This window comes from Triturus cristatus, chromosome 7 (assembly GCF_964204655.1).
Source record: "Triturus cristatus chromosome 7, aTriCri1.1, whole genome shotgun sequence".
Classification (NCBI taxonomy): domain Eukaryota; kingdom Metazoa; phylum Chordata; class Amphibia; order Caudata; family Salamandridae; genus Triturus; species Triturus cristatus.
This window is the reverse complement of record NC_140590.1, coordinates 1425273770-1425298963: the sequence shown is the minus strand read 5'-3', so window position 1 is coordinate 1425298963 and position 25194 is coordinate 1425273770. Positions and strand designations below refer to the sequence as shown.

The window sequence follows — 25194 nt, the reverse complement described above, 5'->3', positions numbered from 1 at the left end:
TTGCAATACGTTTTTTTCAAGTGTTTGGATCAAAAAGACAAGCTGTATCAGAACCCTAGAGGTCTAAGAGTAGTGCGCTTTCTAAAAGTGTGCATGTTCATGCACACATGGTTTGCATATTATTCACTTGGACACTAGAAGGTCCTTGCTCAAAGCAGCACACATTGATTACATGTATGATCATCAAATGTAAGAAATTTGTGTGCAGGTCGAAGTCATTTTATTAAAACTGTCCAATTTAGTAACAATAATAATGTAGTCAAACCAACCAACACTCCTGGGGCCTTATTATGAATACAGTGCACTTTCTTGGTTTGCGCCACGGTGCACCTTTCGAAAAGGTGCGCCCTACACTAATAAGGAAAGTGCACCGTATTAGAATGAATGCGCTGTCCCTAGGGCAGGCATAAACCTGCGCTGGGCCCTGAACACAGGGCGTTCAAATGAAATATGGAGTAGCTGTTTAACAGCTGCTCTGTGTTTCAGTGTGTAAACGGCAACCAGCTTGCAGTTTTAATGGGAATTAGAGATCCCTTGTAAGCGATGCATTGATTGACAGCACCCACCTGCAAAGGGATGTCTGAGGGGTCCATGGGACCCCCTTTCTTCTCCCCAGAGTGCCTTTCTTCTCCCCAGAGCGTTGGCATTAGGAGGCCACACTGAAAGTGCACCACCTTTTTGTAGTGTGCTTTCAGGGTGCCTCTTGAAGACATGCTTGCCTCTCCACCCTCATCGGTAATACGGCTTGGGCACGGAGGCAAAGTGATTCCCTTATGTGCATGGGGCCATGCCCCCATGTAAATGAAGAAACGCCCTCTCACTACAGCACCGGTGCAACATGTGTGCCAGCGCACTGTGTATTACAGAAGGGGACGCACAGGCACCTGCGGCCCCTTCTGAAACAGCATTATGCCCCAGGCCGCTTAGAGTGGCCCACGCCCGTTGCGTTCCAGATGCACAATGTATAATACAGGCACTGGTGTGTGGATCATGGAGCCAATGTTTTAGTCTATAGATCTATGCATTTTTGCATGGCAGGGTGCTTCTGGTCACTTACACTTGAACGCTCGGCTTTTGTCTGTGGAGGAAGATCTTCCCATCTTCTAAGTCACCTGGCTAGCCAAGTGGATCTGTTCTGATTCTTCTGAAATCTCTTTTTTCCTCTGTTTCCCAGACAATGCCAGAAAGTATACATCACATCACTTGACACCACCCAGTAAATGTTTGTTTTCTATTCTCTTCCATTATCGATCTTTCGAAACCCTGAGATACATCATCAGACTAGTCATGAACTCCACAAACAGCACATGCAAATTAACTGTGAACATTTGTTTCCTTGCGCCTTACAATAGGCAGCATACAACTGAATACATCATTTTCGTTTCAAAGTAGGTAACAGGTCTGCGGTCTTTGTTTGTCATTTTCATGCTGTTGTTCAAGTAAACCAGAATGTGTGTGCTTTTCTTTGTTACATATTACTATGTTAAGTAAATGTTTATGTTCTTTGCCTTTTCTGGATGAGTTTCAGGAGTGTTCTTTGGACAGGTGATAACCTCGGTCTATGCTTTTTGACATCTCCCCGCCGGTCACCAAAAGACCAAGGTGTGTTTTTTCTGGTTTTAGCTTGAATGTATGTACATTTGTAAAGACAAATATATTCCATATACATATTACGTATACCATAATATAAGCACATGTGCGCCTAGATTATAAAATTCTCTGTCCACAGGCTATTTAAAAAATGGTTATTTCAATTTCATCGTCCTGATATAGTGTGCCTTGTAGCTCACTGCAGAGTTTGTCTTTTTTTTCAAAGTTCTGGCGTCGTTTGTTTCCTGCGAACAAATGATAATCGATTAAAACATATTTCCAGCTCATGTCAATTAAATAAGATATTTAAAAAACTGAAATATATAAAATTGAACATCGTTAATTAAAAGTATTTCTAAAAAAATATGATGAGGCAGCCCTGCCTGATCTGTAAGGATATTTTTGTTTTACTGTATAGTGACATCTGAAGCAGGCCATGCATCGTTTCTGTACGTATCAGATTGAAATGGATATACGGTTTTCATAGAAATTGTGCATTAAATAAATAGTTTGTTCCAATGCGTAACTTATTAAAATAAAATAAGTGCTGGGGCCAAAAGCTTGTCTTTGGAGCCCATTACCTGTGCTGTTGATTAACAGGGTTGCTGAATACCAAGCCTGCCTCGTCTTTATTCCACCTCATGTGTCTGTCTTCCATCATCTTACCCTTCCTGCGACAGATCACAAAAATGTTGAGCCTAATTTACAATGATTTGGCATAGGGCAGTGCTGCAAGTGTTTTTGCTGCAGGAATGCACCAAATGTACGAGAATTGGCACATTCCTGTCCTCTCAGCCAGCTCTGGCACACAATATGGTGCCCAGCACCAATGTAGGTACCCTTGCACCATGGTGCAAGGGTGTCTGCGTTGTTGGCAGGATTGTTTTTGTGCAGGAAGGGATGCCTTCCTGCACAAAAACAATCCATGCAGGCGTATTCCCTGTTTCTATGTTTGCTGCAGAACGCAGCACACATTGGAAGAGAAAAACAACGAAGAGAAATAAACATATTTCTCCCCGTTATGCCTGCCCTGGGGAGGCGTACAGTTTTTACATATTCCCAGGTTCACAGATCCTTGCAAATCTGGGAATGCTTCACAACCTATGGGTGAAGCATGGGATCACCCACTGCAACGTCCATGGTACGCCTTCCTGATGCAGAGTAAGGCAATGCAGTGAGTTGGGCTGGGTTGCCTTACACCATCCATGGCTTTGCATGGCCTCATAGATATGGGTCTGCACTCTGCGCTGACGGTGCGTCATAAAAAGTGATGCTTGGTGCCGCAAGGGGCTTGTAATAAGCCCCTCTGACTGATGCTATTACATGTTCATTATGGCGTATATGGCAGTGCATGGTGCTCACACCTTTTACTACAGTATTATGAAAGCAGATTTGTGGAATTGATAATGTGTGACAATAATATTTGTGTACATTTGTTATGTAGTATTTGTATATGGGTATATCTTTGTATTAGGTTTTTGTGTTATTTCTTGTTATGTAATTAAAGATACCAACACATGCTGCTATATTTCAACGCCAAAGCAGCACATTTCTTCAAAATTCCAGTGACAGCTCTTGAACTTTTTAAGACACAAGTCAAGCCTTAAATTTGCAATTCAAGTTCTCAATTTATATGACAAAATGCCCTGTCTCATTTCTCACTCTTCCAGGGTTTTTTCGGCCCTTTTTCACTGTTATTCTGTCCGTGTAATCCTCATTCCTTCTCTCATTTCTTCTTTTCTCTCTTCCAGAGAGTCAAAGTCGTATTAGGACGAAATTGTCCCTGTCAACGTAAATAAGGGCCTGGTGTCCACCACCTGCAATCACTAGCACAAATTAAGCACTAACCTCTTCTCTACCTGCATGACATTTCTAGCTATGTTAGGAGAGGTGGCAATGACAGGAAACCGGAACCTGCAGTCTCCACTTTATTAATGCCATGCACTCAAACAGAAAACCAAGCTTCGTGAAATAGGTTGTTGGCCACACCCATTCTTATTTCCCTGCATGATGCAATGACAGACCTCTACTTATTTCTAGGCTTTGCAATCCATGTCCACAGGTAAGATCCTGTATAGTTTAAAAATCATATTTTTGAAAACTATTATGGTCTTTCCGGATACATGCATAAAAGCATAGGACATCCTGGCTTCAGCCTGGTAGAATTACAGGCATTGAAAAGTCTGTATGGAGGCACATTTCTTTCATTGCATCATATAAGGGTCTGGAGAGTAAAGGTGAATGTCAGGCACTGCCTGCACCCAATTTAATTTCCCTTTTGTAAAACAAAATCAGAAAAAGGGTACAAGTTGTTTTTATCAAGTCATCCTGCCTAATGTGGTTTGAATAACTCCTGGAAGTGAGGAGAAGTTCTTTAAATGTCGCTATAAAAGCTGTAAATGTGGACTCTCTCATGATGATGGTACTAAACTGCATGAAGTTACCTCACTAAAACAGGGGAGAAGGCCTGCACTTTTAAAGCTTGGTGACGAAGGATAGAGCATCTATGCAGACAACCACCAAAGTCATGTACGGGACCCTTTACGTGGGGGAATCTAGACTGCTGTTTGGTAAGAGAGATCTGTAGCTTCCTAAATGAGAGTAAAATTTCACACCAAAGGTCCTGGCAAGGATGTCCATCTTAGTGAGTTGGCCAGATGTGCAGGACAGCACATTTCAACTTCAAGTTGTAGTTGGCCATGAGTAAAACCTTGGCCTAAGTAAGAGTTGTAATTTTGGTGGAATCAGTAAAAATATTAAACATTAATGTGTCTTGCGTTTTTTAACTGCCATCAAATTCAATAAATATTAATACTAGATGACCTAGTTATATATCAACTACACACCTTCATTTACCTATTCTAAGAACGTTAATACAGGGGTTTTTGTTTCTTTTAGAGTGTTAGCCATAAAATTAGTCTTTAACCGTACTTCAAACAATGACCATTATTTTTGTGGCAGAGATCTACCAAGACACCAACTTTTAGATATTACCCCTAGAATAGTTTAGAGAAGTAACAATACATGGTTGATAACCATCTATTTACATCTCTCTCAATTAAAATCCCTAACATGGCAATATATCTAATATACAAAGACCCGTTTACGGAATGTTGAACTTTTGTTTCTGTATAATGTTTCAAGATCAAATGAGCAAACTGGTCACAAGTCTTATAATTCTCATGAGGTACCCTCCTACAACCTAGTTAAGATATTTGATCTCAAGTAAGGTTGTTTACCGAATGCCATGACAGTCCCTCTTGCTGTGTTCCGCACTTCCTCGACTTCGGACTGACAGAGGCAGGCAATTTGTTCAATGCTTTCTTTCACCTGTTTTGTAAATAAAAAAGACTTCTATTAGAGATAAGTCAATGTTGCTTTTTTATCATGACATGACAGGATTTTACTTGAGCATGGAAAATATGATAAGTAGTTTGAAGCCCGTTGTTGTCTAGTAGTTTTGAAGAAGATATAGCTTTGTGTTGTCTTGGGTAATCCAAACAAAGTCTACTGTGTTAAAACATACGTTTTGATAAAAATCACATTACCATTAGATTGCTATTTGCATTTATTCTATGCATCAAAATCAATTGACTCCTGAGTATCTGAGCTGACTAAGACAAGCTATCTGCCAATTTGATCCTCTGGTAATCAAACTCAGTAACTTTTTCTAAAGATGTATCATTTAAGAATAAACTACCTGGAAAAGATCTTTGTTGGGTAAGAGTTAACATTTAGGGGAATATTTATCAAAGTGTTGCATCGCCCTGCCACCATACAATGGGGTGCAAGAGTGACGCAACTTAAGTTAGATTTATCAAGCCACGCAAGCCCACCTTGATTGGCCCTGAGTGGCTTAATAAATCTAGAGTAACGTTGAGTTACTCTGCCCCAGGGAGGCGTTCCATTGGTGGAACGGGGGTGTTCTGATGCATGCACCCACGGATTTTACTGCATTCCCAGATCTACCATTGCTGGTAGACCTGGGAAAGCGTCAAAATGCTATGTCTCCCCAAGTGAGGCAATACGAGTATAAATATCTTTATTTCTCTTAATTTTTTGTCTGTTTCCCTGTGTGCTGCAGAATGCAGCACACATGAAAAGAAGAAAATGCCTCAGGAGATTGTTTTTGTGCAGGATGGTGTCCCTTCCTGCAAAAAAACAATCCTGCTTACAACCAGGCACCCTTGCACCATGGTGCAAGGGTGCCTGTGTTGGCGCTAGGCAGCACAGCACAGGGAAACAACAAGAATGTATCATACGTTGTTAAATATGGTGCATTCCTACCCTTTCCCTATCACACAGCTTCAAGGTGGCTTGCTGTGCAGCATGTTATTTTAATAAATATGCCGGCAAGCCTTTGAGACATTCATTTCAAGTATTTCACACTAAAAAAATAATTGGGTAACAAGAAGTTGGAGAACCATAGAGGCTTTTAAAGATCAATAAAGTCCCATCAGTGAAAGGAAGGTCACACATCTTCTGTCCAACTAAAGTAGGTGTATCCTTGTCGCAGCCAGAAAGATAATCATTAGCTTCAATAACAGCGAACGTAAAACGTGCTGGTGGTGAAACACATCCCTGTCGAACCTCCTTATAGACCATGATAGAATTAGTGGTTGTCCATTTTGCTTCACCAAAGCTTTGCAACGTTATCGGAATAAAGACAGACAATTGGAGAAGGTCCAACAAACTAAGGAAAATATCAAAAGCCGAATGTAGAAACAAGCACTACATAAAGTGTTTCTCTTTTCAACACTTCTATTTTTCAACACTACAATTAAAGAATTAAAGTAAGACCAAAGTGAAAGGCCTGGCTAATGTTACCAATCTTGGACCTAAACCTTGCTTTTAAAAGAGAATGAATGTTGGACTAATCCAGCCAGGTCGTCAACTTGTCTAACACCATTTTACAAATTTGTTTTTTTTAGATAATATCAATTAAGCTTATGATACGATAGGATTTTAATGTGGATTTTTTAAAAAATATATTGTTATTTCTTCCTAACACATGCGTACAGAACAAAGACTACTTGAGCTATAGCATAGGAGATTGGTTGGATTTAAGGACCACAGATATAGGGTTCTTTTAAAGCAAATCTGAAGGTATTTTTTGTAGACCAGGTAGTTTTTCATATTTCTGGCTCAAAATAGAAGCAATGATCTCCTGCAAGAAGACAATTACAGGAGGACCAAGCACAGCAATCATATGAGATCTAAGAGAGCCAGAAGATTACGCATCATACACAATACCATTATCATGAGTATGTAAAGAGGTAAGATGCTGCATTGAAACTTAATGTTGTATAAATAGTTAAGGTTTACAAATAGTCACTCACCTGCCATGAGCAACAATATGCCAAGGGGCCAGAGAATTTTAGTTCTTGGTTGCTGTCTGCAAATTAGACCACTGCTGCTGCTCTGAACTCACCTAACTTGATTTCGAATTAATATTTTTAAACTGTTATGTGCTACGTATTTCAGTCTTTTCTTTGTTTTTAAGTCCTGCTGCAAATTTAACTTAGCTCTATGCAAACACTATCATAACACAGATTATGTTTATGTGTTAACCTGCTGGGATAATTTAGGTCCATTTTTAAAACTGTAGTCATTTATGTAAATATTTCCACATGATTCAAAACCTGGGCATCATTGTTTGAAGAAGCCAAAGCCTCTTGACAAGGTTCAACAGTACCACAGATTGAAAGAAGTGAGTACTAATTGGCTATCCCATCTATGGTTGTTAGATAGGGAGATGTCTTCAGAGTTGAATGAGTGTAGATTTTAGAAGGGCTTGGTGTAGATATATTAATTATTGTATTTTTAAGGGAACTTTTTTCTGGAGCCAGGGCTAAGGTGAGATATGGAAGGGATGGAGAATGCACGAGTCACTTTGGAATTGGGAAAGGGGTGCGGCAGGGCTGCGTCCTTGCCCCATTTCTTTTCACTTTGTATATAAATGGCTTAGAATCTATTTTAATTAAAGAATGTAGGGACACACCCAAGGTGGCCAAGCGATTTATTCCTGCACTTTTGTATGCAGATGACGCAGTTTTAATGGCCTGCACACCACTTGCACTTCAAAGGCTAGTTAATTCATTCACTAGTTTTATGTCGAACTTGGGATTGTCTATAAACTGTTCTAGAACGTGTACTATGAACTGTGGGGTAGGGACAAACAAGAGGGTTAAGACCATATATATTAACGACAGCCCAATAGAGCACACAAAAACATTTTCCTATTAAAGGATCTTATTTGACAGGACAGGAAGCTGGACTGAGGCGATTAAGAGTAGACGCCTGTTGTTTGCCAGGGCATTAGCGGCCCTGTCCAACTTCCGTCGTAAACTAGGCAGGCGCCCTCCGGCTGAACTCCTGCACATTTATAAGGCCAAATGCGTGTCCATTGCTACTTATGGAGCGGGTGTATGGGGTTACGCAGATACAAAGATCATGCAGATCGCGGAAAACATGTTTTTGAAGTTCCTCCTAGCAGTACCCTAAAGTAGCTCAACACATATAGTCCACATGGAACTGGGTATCCCATATTTGGAAGATACCATTAAGATCCAACCTGTTCTTTTGTGGCACAGCATTTGGCTGTCAGATGAAACTGGTTTTAACCGTTACCTACTGACTGACGCATTGAAGTCTGATGGGGTTAAATCTATTAGGTGGCTGGAATACGTGAAAAGATTCACGATAGACATAGGTCACCCCGAATATTACACAGACCCCAGCTCAATACGCACTATATCCAGGAAAGATCTTAAAGTCTGTTGTATGGATTATTTGGGTGAAAATAGAACAGCTATCGAGATGAGAAGACCTACTGTCCAAGCACACTATTTAACCCTGCAGTCACCCACTATCCAGTTATATTTATCTTTAACTGTTTTTGACTTTGATTGTTTTTTGCTGACCCGTTTTAGACTTATTTTATTTAGACTCCTAAGTTTCCCAGTGATGAACGACTGGTCTAGAGATTTGTGTAAATGTCCTTGTGATGATACCTCACTGCAATCCACCATCCACATTATGCTATTTTGTAAATTTTATGATGTACTAAGAAAGAGATGGATTGCGCCAGTCTTAAAGAGCTTTGGTTTGAGACGTTGTCGCCCGGCCTTTTTAGCATTGCAATTTTTAGAGAATTAATTTGTCATTGCATCTGTTACTGTATTTCTTAAAAATGTTTTTAAATCTCGGAAATCAATGATTATGTGATCTGTATAATATTCATGTGCTGACCAGGATCTCAAAGTTTTAAAAATATTCTTTGCTTTGTCTCTTTTAACACTGTACTTTGATGGTTATTGTATCATATAACCGAATAAAGTTATGATGATGATGATGAATGAGTGTCGTTTGGGAGAAACCTGTGACTTTGCTATCAAAAATCACCTTTAGATTCAAGGACAGTCAGTCATGATTGCTCTTTGATCTTTCAATTATTACCATATCAATCAAACGATTCCCAATCCCATCAAACGATTCCCATTCCATTCATGGAGAAAAATTGATTCTACAGCGAACTGTAAAGCCATTGCACTCCATTGTTTTAGTTAATCGGGTGAAAGTTTGGGGATGCCCCATTACGTCTCGTCCCCCTCCACCAAATTCTTCAAATTACTAATGGGTTCATATGTGCTATTAAAATCCACAGCTGCCCCTGTGATAAACAATGGGTTGTACTCAGTCAATAATATATCTAACAGATGTAAAGTATCAGATTCCTACATTTTCATGTTGCCTCATTTATAAACATTAAATCTAGTCATGGAGACCCTAAACGAACATTTCAAAGTCAAAGACAATAAATCCAAAGTACATCTGTCAACCATGTTAATGTCACAGTAAAAAAAACCTTGGTCATTACAACCCCCGCTATACTATGATTTTTGTTTGCCCCAGAGGCAAATGTATTATGGCAAACTACATTAATTTTGTGGGAGGTTATTATTTCACATAAGATTTGGGAACGTCATTAGAATATCTTCTATTGTGTAGGCGGTATAGTTTTGAGTTCCTCTGTAAGCTCATCTATTTCGTTTAAAGTGACATTTTCAGAAGCATGCTTAGAGATATGTTTATCCTTAGTGATCAACTGCAGCTACACCACATAGTTCTAAAGAACAACCAGACTGCTAACACGTCGTATTCAATACAAAAGTGAGGCACATCTAAACACCATTTTACATCGCATATGACGTTAAATGACATTATTGATCTCATCATTAATTAGATTTAAGGTACATTATTCTTCAAATTATTAACGAGTACCCTGGTCCCCAAGGGAATATGTGAGGTCAAAAGCAATCCATGATGGGGGCACAAGTTATAGTTATTTATCTAATCATTAACTGGTGTATTTCTGTGTTTTTTTATTTTTTTAACATTAGTTCTTACTAACTAGTAGTTTCGACACTCCTACCATCACTTTAACCCTTGTTTTTGTTTTTCAATTCAGGCCCTTTACAGATTATCATACTTCTGCTGCATGCTTGGCTGGCTTGAGAGCCTCACTTATTTTTAGGTCCCTCGCCCTAGGCAGCATGGGCAATAGTGCATTAAGATGTAAAACTTCTGAGACACAGCTGGCTTTTTCAAAAGCCACACTTTAATCAGAACCTCCACATTCTATTTGGTGAGCCAAAACAGATAAATCAGGAAAGCAAAGGGTGATGGTATATCCCAGCAAAAGAACTCCACAGTTGACCACGGAACAGTAAGCATTTATCACTAAAGCAAAGTGACCTATTGACGATCTGCCAGCTCTGCCTCTTACTAGCTTTTATGGGTGTAGACCAGCCTGCCTTTGGCACAGACTCTACAGAGGTCATAGGTTTCTTTAATTTCACGGTGGTGGACTGGCTTGCAAAAGCTGGGGTACTTATGGAAACATAGTCCCCTCCCCACGTATCTGGTCTCCTCTGGAGTGGACGCTCTGCTCTGCCAGCCACATTTAATGTGTCATGCTGCAGGAGTCGCAGGTTTTTTTTTATCTCCAGGGGGTGGGCAGGCTTGCAAAGGCCGGGGGACTTTGGGAAGCTTAATACCACTGGCAAAACTATTCTCCTCTGGGCTCTGCACTCTGGCCCCCCTGTATTTAGTGTATGTGCAGGAATCAATGGTTTCTTGTACGCATTGTGGTATGCGAGCTTGCTGTGAAAAATGTAGTCCCCCTGTGTAACTGGCCCCCTCTGTACCAATTAGCCACACGCAAGGCAGAGCCGGACTGGTTGTACCGGGCACTGGTCGTTTCCCCAGTGGGCTGGAGGCCAGGGGGTTGATTTTCAACTAAGGTGGCCGATTTTGACCTACTAGTCCGACTTGAACGGGTCACAGTTACTCCAGCAGTGAAGTGCGATGAAAATACAAGCCTCAGCGCAACCGAACGGAGCTGCCTGAGACAGCTTATGTAGTGAGGGGGCTGGTCCGATAAAAATTGCCAGGGCTGCTTTTGGCTCTCATTCCGGCCTTGACGCACGGTAATAGTTATCTGATAGCATTCACAATGTCCCTTCTACACTTAATTATACACCTAACTTACCTCAAAATGTATCAGTGATGACATTAAAAAAGTTTTGCATTGGTACATAACATGTGCAAATAAATTGGTGCAGTCGTGGCTCCTTCTATTATAGGAAATGTTACAAACAATATTTTTTACCAGGGTAAACATGGCACATACTGATATTTTTGCTCTGTTTGTACAATAAGAAGCCAAGCAAATACATTTTCTCCACTTTTGAAGTGTGAAAGATAGTATTGTATTTGAGGAAAAATCAGTTTGTTCCACTTTAATTACACGACTGCCAGCATAGTGCCAAAAAAGTCAGCACTTTAAAAAAAAATTCAGGGAGCAGGTGTCTTTGTTCAAACTAATTATTATGCTTGTAAAATAATTTGTAGTCCAATCTGAAGGTTTATCAATGATCCCACAATTAATTTTGTCCATTTCCTTCCTGGCTGAAAAGTAAAAGATGTGACTTACCTTGAGAAAAAATAATTGTATTTCATTGTATTAGCAAAACAGTGCATTCACACTTTGCTCTATCTTTTCTTTAAACACAGGTTTTTTAAGTTTCTGTGTTTTCTTTCTTAAAATCTCTATTAGATCTATAGATTCATAAACCCAAAATAACAATAAACAATAGTTCCATAATCATTTTGTTTTACATTCTTGCTCAGGTGCAAAACATTTTCTGTTATACAGACAGAGGGGAAATTGTTGCAGAAGCAAATAATTGAAATCATAATTGTATCCTTTATTTTTCCAAACTGTGCGTTTGTATTGCATGTACAATTTTAAATGTATGGTTAGAATAATTGATGAGACTACTGTACGGTCCATGAATACAGTATTTCTAATGTATGTAGGAATTGTACTATGAATTACATGAAAATGTAAAGTGTTGAAAGAATGCACATGCACAAGCAAAATGTTATTAGTTGTGCAATTTACACATGTAATCTCATACTTTTCTGAATGAGTCACTTAGGGTATTACCTCGAAGGGCACAGTCTGATCTACTGGGGAAGTCATAACTGGAATATGGTCTCCTTGTAACAAAATGTCGACCTGCTCAAGGGTATCAATTTCCCTTATTCTTTGCACTCTGTTTCACCTGATATGTCACTACCTTGCTTCCTGACACTGTGACTTCCATATATGGAAATCTGTTGCTGGAGAGAGTGAAGTGGTTTTGACAATGACATTAACCTTGCCACAATGATCTTGTCATGGTCTAGATGTTTACTTCACAGAAAATATAATCAATTTGCTTGCTTTTGCAAACATTAGCCAAGCCTACTTTGTTTCTCTCATACATGCTGAGATCATTTTGACCTTGTTTATTTTATTTTTTAATTTTTACGACATAGAGTAGGAAGCAGAAATATTGTCAATACATACTTCACAACAAACTTATGCTACACAATAGAGACTTGTATATTCTAAAGCTAGATTAAATACAAGCTAAATATGTGAATGCATGACTAGAAGATAACCAGATTCACAACTTTAAACACTGACAAAAATGTCACCTGCCTTTTGTATGCCGCCATGTTCTGTACTTAGCATGTGCATGTGTTTACATTACATGTAAACATTATGTGACTGATTAACAAAGGAATTCGATAGTCTACACACCAGGAATACCACTGGAACACTGTGTCAAATGCAGGACACCAATGAATACTCTTGGAAAACCTTTGAAAATTCTCATTTAAGCTAGTGCAAAGGCTGTTTTAATAATTATACATTCTATACAAATATGCATGCAAAATGCATAATTGTACTTTGTAAGCTTTTTCTTTTTATCCCGCAGAAAGGCGTGAAACATGCAAGTCAAAGGTTGTCAGGCGTACTCCTGCAAATGAAATAGAATTTGGTGGTATGTCAATGCGGAGGGATTGCCGCATGTGCATTTGAATAGAGTGCATTACTGCACCTCTCATCCATGCAATGGCACTTTCTTCTGCCACAGGAAAATTGTTTTCTCCATAGAGCAAGCTCTTCTGCTACACCACCACCAATTTTGGGGATGTGTTGCACACACAACTCCACCCTGAAAATGAATTTAATCCTGTCATTGACTGGAGTAAATCTCTGATCCTTTCCAGGAATCAAATCATCAAATAATGAGTACAGGGCGAACTTGGAGAACGCACAGTATACATAAATCCTGTACTTACTCTTAGATGCTTTAGGGCGAGACAGGCGGCTCGTTGTAAATGGACATCTCTGCCTTGTAAGTTCTCTGTGTAGAAAAGGCCTGCCTGCAAAATAAATGTGTAAAAGTTATATTTCTTAAAACCTTCATAAATGTTTTATATACACATTATAAATCAATTGAACAGATCTCATAAACCCAATGGAGCCAGTAACTCCCATTCCTAGCCCTTTTGAAATTACTGGAACTCTTTTAATGCAACCCTGAATGTAATAAGAACCTAGGACTTAGAACCAAAAGAGGTTGTGATCCAGGGCATTTTCAAGCATTTACTGATCTGGACATGAGCTAAACTGAATAGCACTGTTCTGGCAGTATGTGCTGTGAGGAAGTGGGTCCTCATCTGCTTTAAAGCCCCTAAACCTTTGGTTTTGGACCACCTAATTTTTGGACCTCTGATCTGAGTGAGTAGCACTTAGCATCCCCCTGTTAGATCTGCTAAAATTGACTTGAGCCCTAACCACCAGTGCCTGCCTTTTGAGATAAGGTCCACTGGTCCGCAGCTAGGATATGAGGCTCTGCAGAGGATACATGTGACCATGTGTGCACATAATTGGTCACATATGTGCAGTTTGAGAATGGGACTACTATAGAACTCAGCCTAGTATCTGCACACAGGTAGCCAGTTGCAGATGGGACCTTTAATAAATTGGTTATAGCCAGTGCTGGCCTTAATTTAATTGGGTATCCAAAAGAAACAGTCCAATTTCTCTGTGATTGTAGCGAGTCTGTATTGCTTTACTGTTAGTCTGCAGTGTTTCGCTGTGAGTCTGCAGTGCTTTACTCTATTCAAAACTGCACCAAAACATCAGCTTTGCTTTAGGTCAACCTAGGGAAAAGATTGTCTTTTTCTATTGGTTTAAAAAAGGTCTGAAGGACAAATATAATAATATTTTGGCCATATTTGCATTCCTTCATGTACTTTGGGTGTTCCAGTATTTTATTTTGGGCATTAAAGTACCCTGCTTGGACAGAGTAATTACTTTGATGGGCAGTAGGTAGATTAAAACCTTCAGACAAAAAGGCCATTTGGGAAAATAACTGGGTATAGAGAAATCAGTATGGTAATTGATCCACATTTGCTGACTACACTGGCAATGCCCTTTCTCACAGTAACACAGTTAACAAAGGGAAACATCCAGACCTTTGACACCACTCATAGGATGGGGGTTCCCTTTATATATTTTGGAGAGAAGGGATCAGCATTTTGTGTCACGACCAGAACTAAAGTTTCTGGAAGATCTCTGACTGACCAAACCTAGAATAAGCTTTTTTGAAAATTCCCAGAATGCTGTACAGTTGGATGGGGTAGGGCTGTAGGGATAATGTGGCATCTATGGATTGGGCAGAGAGGCCTACCTTCTAGACCTCTCCATATCAGGTTTTAAGACCGTGCACAAGAGAAGCACTAGGACCTGCAGATGACAAGGAAGGACAGACTACGCATGGATAGACCCTTGTGTGGAGTGGTGGGAGTCTCTGAACTTTGATTCTGTTGCCACAGTGTCTCCAGGGTCAAGCGTACTTCCCTCCCTACTGCCGCTGGGGAGCAGAAGAGGGTGGACTTGATATGGACCCTGAATGAGCTTATCCCTGGACTTTGGTGGACTGATCCTGCAAAGAGTACCCCTGGAGCAAAGGGGGCTGATTCCTGCTAGGCACACAGGAGCCTCATAAGTGGTCAAGAGGTTGTAGAGCCTGGGTAGTACAGGTGGGGAGCGTAATCTGCTTTTAGGGCAACAGGGTGCTGCTGACCCCAGGCCATCCATGAACCAAGAAGAAGCACGGCTCCTAGGTTCAGAGCTGCTCCCTGCCTATTGAGAAAGGCAGCTGTGAGCTGAAGCTAACAAAAAGCCATAAGATCAGTCTGAAGAAGTAAAAGGGTATGAGGAAATGCCCTAAGTTCTCTGCCATCGAAGGGAAACATTAGAAGAGAAAAAAAGCAGATCCAGAAAAAGTCAAAATTTTTAGAGACCATGAGTCTTAAAATAATTCCTGGTGGTGGAGCACTCTTTCAAAAGCAAATGCCGCAGACCCTGTTTTAAAATACCCAAAAGACCCCAAGATAACAAACTGTTAGGCCACTTCGTGATGGGCTGCAAAGTGGCTTACAATTTCCAAAACAAGAGCAAGTAGGTTTGTGCGGGGCGTTCCCCTTATCACTGTTTTTTTACCCCAGGAGGGTCAGAAACACAAAAGCAAAGTGGTGTGTTTCCCCTGCTCTCCATGCCAGTGTTTGGGGGAAAGGGGAGCACATTGGACTGCTCTGTCCCACTACCCTGAGAGTCAAGTCCTAATAATGGGTACTTAGCTCCCAAGGGGTGTCTCCAGCACATACAACCAGGACACCAGCAGCTAAAGATGACAGTTGTTACAGCTGGAGTCCAGTACCCAGTCTGCCCTGGGACCCTCTGGCTCTTATTACATACATTTTCAAAATCAAAAAAATGTTCCATGCATCTGTCGCCACTGTACTAACTGAGGGTTAGATTAGTACATCTTATTCCTTTAGTTATAAACTGATTATAACAACTTGAGTTGATTGTGGAGATTTGAGGCACATTTTTCAGTTTGACTCTGCCTTTGTCAACAGATCAGTTGCTTAAGGGACTAATTAAGAGTCTGGTGGTCTGATGGACCGCCAAACCTGTGGTGTGGCTACCACCGCACCTGCTGTCCGACTGCTGTATTTCAGCTTTGGCAGTCGGACCACCAAAGGACTACTGCAACGGCTGGGGATCCCTGACCCCGCAGCGGTGGCGCAGCGTTCTGAGGCCGAAATATGCTGGTGCTGCTGTGGCACCTCCTAGCATATTACGAGTTTCCTCACCGACCCAGTTTTCATGACACTGAGGGGAGTCTACAGGGCCCCCAGTTGCCTCAGGGCCTGGGGTGCATCCAGGAGTACACATGGTGTGCCCCTCTGGTTTCTATGCAATCCCTGTTCCTGCACGGCATGGACTTCATAGTCCATGCCTTGCAGGAACGCGCTTTGGCAAGGAGACCACACTCTAGGTGGATAGGACCACTCAATGGGGTGATGCGGCATTTCGGTGAACGGGAACAGGGCAGCCATGAGGCATACTTGACCTAGTTAACCTAATGTTTTACCTTATTTTTCTAACAATATAATTATTTAAGACATTTTTAAATAGTATATTTCAAAATGTTAAAAATGTCTAGATTAGTCACCTGCACAAGGGCCCTAGCATTTCCCATTCTACACTTGCTGAAGTATTGTATTAAGGTCTGTTTCTCTTTTGTTCTACATCGTGCCCCTGTGGGAATGCTCTTGGTAGCTGCTGTATGTTGGGAAATGGGCAGCCTAGCTGGGTCTGTGGCCATTTTGTGTTTCTGTTATATGTATATCTTTGAGCTGTGGCCCATGCAGGTAAGAACAGTGGGGCCGGTCGGGACGGATTTCGACGGATGATCTTGAGGGAAAATTACCTATTTGTTTAATTTTCCCTCCTCGTCCTCTCTCGAAAGGTTTTATAGGGGTGTGGGAGAGAGGCGGTGACTTTGAATAGCCCTTTTACATATAGTAGGAGGTACTTTATTCCTCAATATACACTATCACTTGTCAGCACTCCTTTAAAAATCTTTTTTTTTTACTTCCCCTGATGCTAGAAATTATGTGGTTTCCAAATATGTAGATAAAGCGCATCATTTGAAAATAAACACTTCAATATGCAGCATAAAATTAGTTGCAGACATGTAAACAATTTAATGCAAGCCAACTCTGAATTTGCTGTTTAAAACACACACAAGTTCCTTCTGTCCAGTAGTAAGCTCCAACAGTGCACTAAATATGCCTCCTTACCTGGTAACACAAATATCACCCTCTCAATGTTGGCAGCAGGCATTATGACTTCAAACCAAAACTATTATACATTAGTGGGTGATGCCATGTTCCTAATATAGATGATCAATGATGTCACAGCTATGCTATGGTTAGGAAATAAGTTGCAGATTTTTATACACATACTACAGACTCCAACTGATAATGATAGTATTATTAAGCTAGTTATTAGTACAGCTAGAGGGCCTTTAACAAACATTATAGCTAGAGGCAAAAGGGCTATAATGCTGTTAGAACATTCCACCCACTGAGGGTAGAATGTTCTAAAATAAACAGGGGGAAACAGAAAGAGAAGAGTTGGACTGCTAGAGCAGAAGGTCTGTACCAACAACTAGTACACCTGAGCCATTTGATTATCTTCAATAAGACAGTCCACTATACAGAGGGCTACACCATTTGTGATTGCCTTCTAGACAAGCCAGGGATGAGGTCCAACAACGAAGGAGAGAGCCCTTGACAGTCTAGCTCGTGGCTATTTAGAACTTTTGAAGGTTACATGTTTTATTATAACCACAGGGAAACAGAAAAGACAAACATTGAAATGTTGAAGCAGTAAGTCTATGCAGGCCATTATTGGCTCTCTGCCACTTTATAGGTTTCAATGGAGCTCCAACATTTGCTTGTTCTACTAATGTTTATTCACTTCATTTAGCCCTTGCTGCCTCAGGCTTGTGGCTTCTTGGTACTCTCATTGGCAGTGTTGACACTCTATACTTTATAAAAAAAGTTAATAATTTTATTCTGAAGCATACCTTGTCTCTGAAAGGTTTGAGCATGGCTGCTCGGCAGAGGCATGACTTGGCTGCTTTGCAGATTTTGAGGTTCTCGTCAAGCTGGAGAGACGCTAACAGGCTGAGTGTCTGAGGCAAAGGGTGCAACTGCCGTAGCTGCTTCCCCTTTAGCTTCTTCAGCTTCTTCAACCGCCCAGGCAGCTGGAGATCTTCTATCAGGGTCACTTCAATAAAAACAGCAAAGCAGTCAACAGTATGTTATGGAAGCTGATGGCTGTATCGTTCATCTCACCGCAACACTAGTTTTCATACTGCAAATTGTACAAGAACATGTTCTGATACTTGTAAGGTCATTACGTAGGCAATATTTCCCATAAAATTTCAAAACCTGTTTTATGTACTTTTGTCATTCTTCATTTGGGAGTGAAGGGCATGTGAAGTGAAGTGTCCTGCTCCTGCTTTAGAACGTTTCTTAATCTTACACACATCACCAAACACTAAATATTAATGGTGGGTATGGGTAGCTTTTGTTTAATGAAGCATGTTTGCACTGGCTCGTTCAACTCTGTAAATCTGCTTCAATACTAAGGCCTTCATTACTATAAATTACCAAGTGGTAAAATCGCCCCAAGTTTATTCTGTTAATGAACCATGCTCTATTTCCCCACTCAGAGGTACTTTATTCCTCATAATGCATGGTCTTATGTTCGCAAGTGGTTTTTCTCTGAATATGGTGGGTGGTCTCTCACCAAGGGAGGGGAAGCCAAAGCCTTGGCTAACAGGACAACCCAAAGGACCACCAGGCTCAGAATTAGCCAGCTGGTGTTAGTGTGTAAAGTATATACAAGAAAACCTTGATTGCAGGCCTCGGTTTTCTAAAGGGAATTGAAGTTATGTCAATGGAAAGCTCTCATCAGCTATCCAGACTATATGACTGACTAAAATACATGTGTCTGCATCATAACATATTCATTATGATGCAGACACAAGTAATTTAGGATACCAACAAATTTGAGTGCACTATTGGGATATGTTTTCGAAAACTATGGATTATTCCTCAACTGTGTTTGTGAGAATGATGCGTTTATCATTTCATTTGTCCTGATTAAGATATGTTAAAAAATCATGAGGCATATTAGCAGTGATTCTGAGGTCTTACTTCAAAATTAAATCAAATGTATGGCCTCACGATTTTTAAGAAAGAAATCCAAATACATCTGGGAATATTGTGTTTATTAAGTAAAGCCATTGAGCCATATTTTTTTTATAGTTTTTTAGACACTAAACTATTTTGGGGTGTGCTCCTACACAATGTATCCTAAAATATGGAGTAGCTTTGATCTAGATCATTTGTAGTTCATGGGTTACATCACATTGTTGCATCACAAATGGAAGGACACTCTTTGATTTTTGTTCCTGCCGCAGACACTATTTTCACTGGAAATAAAATGCCACTTATGCTGTGCTGCTGCTGTATGTAACCATATTTAAGCAGTCCCACGGTCTGTGTTTGTATTCCATTGAGGTGAGACCTGGAAAAGGCAGATAGCAAGGTGTGTGGTGAGCGAATGAGCAAAAGACATGTTTATATTACTTTAGAATTGTTCTTGTATATATTTCTCTGCAATAATTTCACAGTGAGTGTGTCCATTGCTAGTTACACAAACTCACTCAAAAAAGGAAAAACATTTTCATCTTTAGTCTTAAATGATGTAATTTGTGGCATGTCACATGCTCTTATTGAATCACTTCATAACACTTTGTAGATAATGGACTGATACACAAATGGCTTTGGCTTGTCTAATCACATTTGAGCACGGTGGCAATCTGATCCTCATGTAAGTAAGTAAGTAAGTAATTTTATTGTATAAGTTAATTAAAACCTTTACAAAATCGCTCAACAGCGAGAGATCATCAAATAAAACTGCAATTACATCATTTATGGAGTCCAACAAAAAAAGAGCTATGGTACAGTTTATGTTAACTTTTCTCTTCAACTGGCTTGTGCCGTGCTCCTATCGAGAATCAGTTCTTCCGATATGCTTTGAGCAGTCCTTAATCTCCCCTTAAGACAATCTCATAAGGACCCTGCAGCATATATACATGAGTAAAAGTGCCTTTGGATTACATATATTTTAAAATAGCAAGAATATGTTCCTCATGTGAGCCGTATGAAAGCTTTTGCCGTCATGTTTAGCTCCTTTACCATCCCATCGCTAATTAAAAGATGGAGGATTGGAGATTGCAATTTGAACACTACAGGTAGATAGTGCTGTATTTGTGTGTTTACAAAGCAGCAATAATGTGATTTGGGTTGTTTGTGATGCTTTCAAATGAGAACACATCAAAAACGTTTATTGAGTAATAATTCCCCTGGGCATCCCTCATATACCTTACTATTTTTATCTTTTGTTGTTTTCTCTTAATATTCTTTTTGTTTTTTGGCGTATTATATCTTCTTGAAGAGCTTTTTATTGTTTCTCCCTGTTTTTCTTTACTTATGAGCATATTTTCTCCTTACTGCCTTCCCTTCTTATATCACAAATTTCTTGTACTTCTAAAACCAATTAGTTTCCAAATAGACATTTATTTGTACTTTGATATTAAAGTAATGGCAGGCTGAACCAATCATTCCTCCCTTTAGCTTTGCATTCCTTTTACCTCCACTCTGCAAGATCTTAATTAATCCCAATTATTGTAATATTGGCTTTGCCAGACAAGCCTCAAATTTGTCCAGCCTTCCTTGACCTTTTTTCATCTGAATGTACATGTTCATAGCACTTTCAAAGCCTTTCTTCGCCAGCTAATTCAACTAAGTGAATGTAATATTGATTACATCTAGTCCATTTGCTCTGCCTGTTTTCTGTTGGTCCTAGGAGCATGTGATATTTCACGGATGCCTACTCAACAGAGACGTTTGACATCTGCTTCAAATAAATACATTGGGGCTTATATGCAAGCCCATTGCGCTACCTGTGTTCTCTTTTCGTGATGCACTGGCAGCGCAATAAGCTTGCCCATATTTACAAGGCCATGTAAAGTCACCATGCGTGACTTTTCATGCCCTTGTAAATATGGGCCCCTTTCACGCATTACTCTGCGTGAAAAGGGCATTCCATGAGTGTTGCTGTGGGTGTCCCCACAAACCATCCATGGAACTTGATGCATTCCTAGATTTACAACATTATGTAAAACTGGGAATGTGTCAGAATCCTATGCCTCCCCAAGGGAGGCGTAATGAGGCACAACGAGGAGAAATACTTTTATTCCTCCTAATATTTTCCTCTTTTTATGCTCATAGAAAGATGAAAATTATTGTTTTTGTGCAGGAAGTTGCCCCCTCATCCCTGTAGCGCAGGCACCTTCGCAAAATGATGCAAGGGTGTCTGTGCTGGCACTAGCCAGCCAGGGAAGCGTTGTATTCTTGTTAATAGGACGCATCCCTTTGCTTTGAAAATGACGCAGTACAGCGCAGCTAAATGGCCTGCGGCGCTGCACTGCGTTTTCTTTTTGTAGATGAGGTCCATTGTGCAAGCAAGGCTATATCTGTAGTTGGAGACCCATTTCTACCCTTACCTTCTTTAGTGAGTGCTGCAAGATGTTTCTCGAGGTCGACCACGTTGTGTTTCTTCAAGTAGTCATGAAGCAAGAAGAAGGTAAGCAGGTCCTCAGGAAGAGCGGTCGAGGAAAGCCGCCCACAGCAGCTTGCGATCTGTTCCAACAGCCTGTGACACACTGAACAGAGGATCACAAGGAATCAACAGACATAATGCTTTCCCTCTTCAAAGGACAATAATCTATGCATTTGTGGTGCAAGTGTACTCTTTAGACTCTCAAAAGGAGATGAATGTGCAACCTAACCAGGATCTGTAATAACTGCTCTGTCAATAATCCGTTAGCAAATGATAAAATTGTGGTGAAAGGAAATCGTTAACTTGTAGGAAGTACTACCACGTAGTTAAAAATATGAAACAATTTAGTATTATAGAATACTGCGGAGAGGGTAGAGGAGAGGAAGAGGCATGAGACCTAGGCATACCCTCCTTACTTCGATGTATACAAAACAATTGCAGAGGACACGTAAGGGAAAATCTATAGAAACTTGCAGGAATCACAGAGATCCTGGAGAGGTTGGCTTACCCAACCTTATTGTGGCATACTTCATGATATGTGGTTACTCCATGCCCAGGTACGTAAATACCACCTTTACGGACTCAACCAGTATTGGGAGTTCTTATGTAATTCAAAACCTAATTATATCATCGATTCAGATAAATGGTAAAAATATCGTTATGAATACCCAGGAAGAAGGTCCTTTAGACCCAAACAATGTCCTTTATTTATCGGCTACCTTAGAAATCATCAAAAAGGTCCAAGTACACCGGATGTATGATGAGGTTTAATGACTCATCTATCCGACATTATATGCCAGCATGTCATTACCTAAATATTGTCTCCCAAAATGTCATAAAGTAATGTATTGATAGGTAAGTATAGGTTTACTAAACTCCACCAATATAGAACTATGGATGTGGAGTTAAGAATAGTAAGTCTAAACTTGCCTATATATGCTTACCTCCACGTTATTTTGGTTGCTGATAATTTACCAACAATATTTTTGTAGGAGGAGCCTAGCGCGCAACCAAGATGGCCGCGTAGGTGCGAGGCTCCCGAGGACCTCCGCGACCTCCTGCATAAATCCTGACAGAATCCTGTCCCAGATGAGGGGACTGTATTTGTGAGCCCGAGCAGAGGTGACGCCCGTTTTCCGTTTTTAAATCGGACCTCGGACACCGGCAGGAGCATCGATTGAGGTTTGCGGCCTTCTCCACACCGGCCCCCCGTACTGGAGTTGTGGGGCGATCCGGATACAAAGTGAACAACAGCGGCGGGCAAGGCTGGGTGACTCGCGTACCCCGCACTTTCACTTTCGCTTTTGCGCCCTCCTTGCTGCCAGGCGAGGTTGGGTTGCGGGGCGGTGTGCGGTGGTGTGGTCTCGCTGGGGTGCCCTGCCGGTCCGCCAGCTGCGGTCCGTCCTGCGGAGCGGTGGTCGCTCCCCCCTGGACCCCTTGAACTGGATTGTCGGCCCCCCGTTTCTTGAGGAGATTGACTCGTCTTGGGGATTGAAACCATGTCCACAAAACAAGATGGCGATCGGGCTAAGATAAAATCGACCCGCCGTGGCGCGGCCCAGCAATCCAACAGTATGGACCGCTACACCCTCCAGAAGGGATCCCCAGAGGCGCCGCGTAGGTCCCCTACGGGCCCGACTGATGCTTCCGCTCTGCCCACGGACCTGACCCTCCGAGACGTCATGGGTGCCATCGCCGAGATGAAGGCCTCGGTGGACCAGCGCTTCGACACTCTGGCGCAGAAGATTGACTCGGTCCTCGTGGACGTGGGCCTTGTTAGGGCTGATTTGTCTAAAACCAACGACCGGGTCGACTCTTTGGCCCACTCTACCACGGGCCTCACAACGGACGTAGCGGCCCTCCAACAGGAGGTGCGCAGGCTTGGCCAGGCGAGCGCCCTGATGAATCGTCGGCTGGAGGATTCCGAGGGTCGGGCCCGGAGGAACAACGTCCGCATTATCGGGGTGCCGGAGGGACGCGAGGCGGAGGCGGCGGATCTATTTGTTGAGGACCTGGTTCTCACCCATCTCCAGCCTCGGGGGCTGAGTAAATTCTTTGCGGTGGAGCGTGCCCACAGGGTCCCCGGGGGTAGGCCTAAGGTTGGAGCCCCTCCGAGGCCTCTCATCGCCCGGATCTTCAATTTTCGGGACAGAGACGCTATCCTACAGACTTCCAGGCTACAAGGGCCGGTCAATCTTGACAATATGGACATCAATTTCTATCCTGACTTCACTCCGGCAGTCCAAAAGCAGAGACTGAGCTTTCTCGGTGTTAAACGTCGCCTAAGGGACCTGAATCTCAAATATGCGATGCTTTTTCCAGCTAAGCTGAGAGTGGAGGTGGATGGCCACACGCACTTTTTTGATCGACCCGAGGTGGCCGGGGACTGGCTAGACACTTTGCCCGGAGGTCGGGACCGGGGGGGTGGGGGGGGGGTGCGGTTGGTAGGGAGGGCCCGCCGGATCAGGACTGAGGGACTAATGGTAGGCCTTGCTCTGGACTGCGTTGTTGTCACTATTGACTGTTAGGGTAAGTTCCCCTCCTGTGGAGGTCGTGTGGGGTCTCTTGGGGGATCTCCCTCCTCCTCTGGGGGACTAGTTAGTTTTCTTATCTATGGGGCGACAGGCACACTGCACTTTGGGGGGGCTGTTCGGGCTCATGCAGGGGTGCAGGGTGGGGGGAGTTCTGTTGGGTTGGGTGGGTTGGGGTGGGGTGTGGTTCGTTTCTACCGCAAGGCAAACCCGTTATTGTATTGTTGTTTTTGAGATGCTCTGGGGGGGACAAATGATGGCTTCGTTATGTGATGGGGGGTAGGGATTTGACTTTGTTGTCCTGGAATGTTAACGGACTGGGTGATAGGATCAAGCGGGGTGTGGTCCTGCAGTATTTGAAACGGATTTCGCCTGATGTGGTCTTTCTGCAGGAGACACACCTTATTGGTAACTCCTTTTGTGCCATGAATCGCCGTGGCTTTCGCTTGGTGGCCCACTCGGGCTTCACATCAGGCTCGCGGGGGGTGGGCATCATGATCAAGACCTCGCTCCCGCTAGAAATAGACGAGGTGCGCCATGATGAGAGGGGACGCTACACTGTCTTGGTGGGGAGGATGGAGGGCAAGGTAGTTGTCTTTGTCTCTGTGTACGTCCCACCGGGGCTACAGTCCACCACCTTTGCAGATCTGGGACGCCTCCTTCTTGACCTCCCGGGGGGGCTTCTGGTGGTTGGGGGGGATTTCAATGCGGTGGCTTCTGGGACTATGGATCGTCATCCCCCTAGGGACCTCCCCCGGGCACAGGCGTGGTTAGCGGGCCTTTTGGACACACTGGGATTGGTGGACTGCTGGCGTTTAAAGCATCCCACCCAGCTGCAGTACACCTTCCATTCGGGTGCCCATGGTAGCCTCTCGCGGCTTGATTATGTCCTTGTCCCTGCGGCCTATGCTGGGAGGGTGGGAGAGGTGCGCCATCTGGCGCGGGGTATTTCAGATCATTCCCCGCTCCTGTTGCACTTGGGTGTCTTCCCGAGGGGAGAGGGCAGGGTAGCCCCAATCAATGCTTGGTACCTGCGTGACCCCACTATTCGTGCTGACCTGATTAAATCATTGCAACGGTATTTTGAGGAGAATGTGGGGTCCGTTCCGT

General features: G+C 42.2%; 1 protein-coding gene across 3 annotated transcripts in view; it reads right to left on the bottom strand.

Annotated features, from left to right (window-relative positions):
* Positions 1-204: 204 nt before the first annotated feature.
* The window catches only part of RIPOR3 (RIPOR family member 3), a 456892-nt gene continuing 431902 nt past the window's right edge, over positions 205-25194 (bottom strand). For all 3 annotated transcript variants that reach the window (XM_085619148.1, XM_085619147.1, XM_085619149.1), the window contains 5 exons: positions 21498-21656; positions 17943-18145; positions 13291-13374; positions 4830-4920; positions 205-1835 (listed from right to left, as the gene is read on the bottom strand). In XM_085619148.1, the coding sequence (XP_085475274.1) occupies positions 1735-1835; positions 4830-4920; positions 13291-13374; positions 17943-18145; positions 21498-21656 (638 nt within the window). In that variant the 3' untranslated portion in view covers positions 205-1734. The remainder of the gene's footprint in view (positions 1836-4829; positions 4921-13290; positions 13375-17942; positions 18146-21497; positions 21657-25194) is intronic.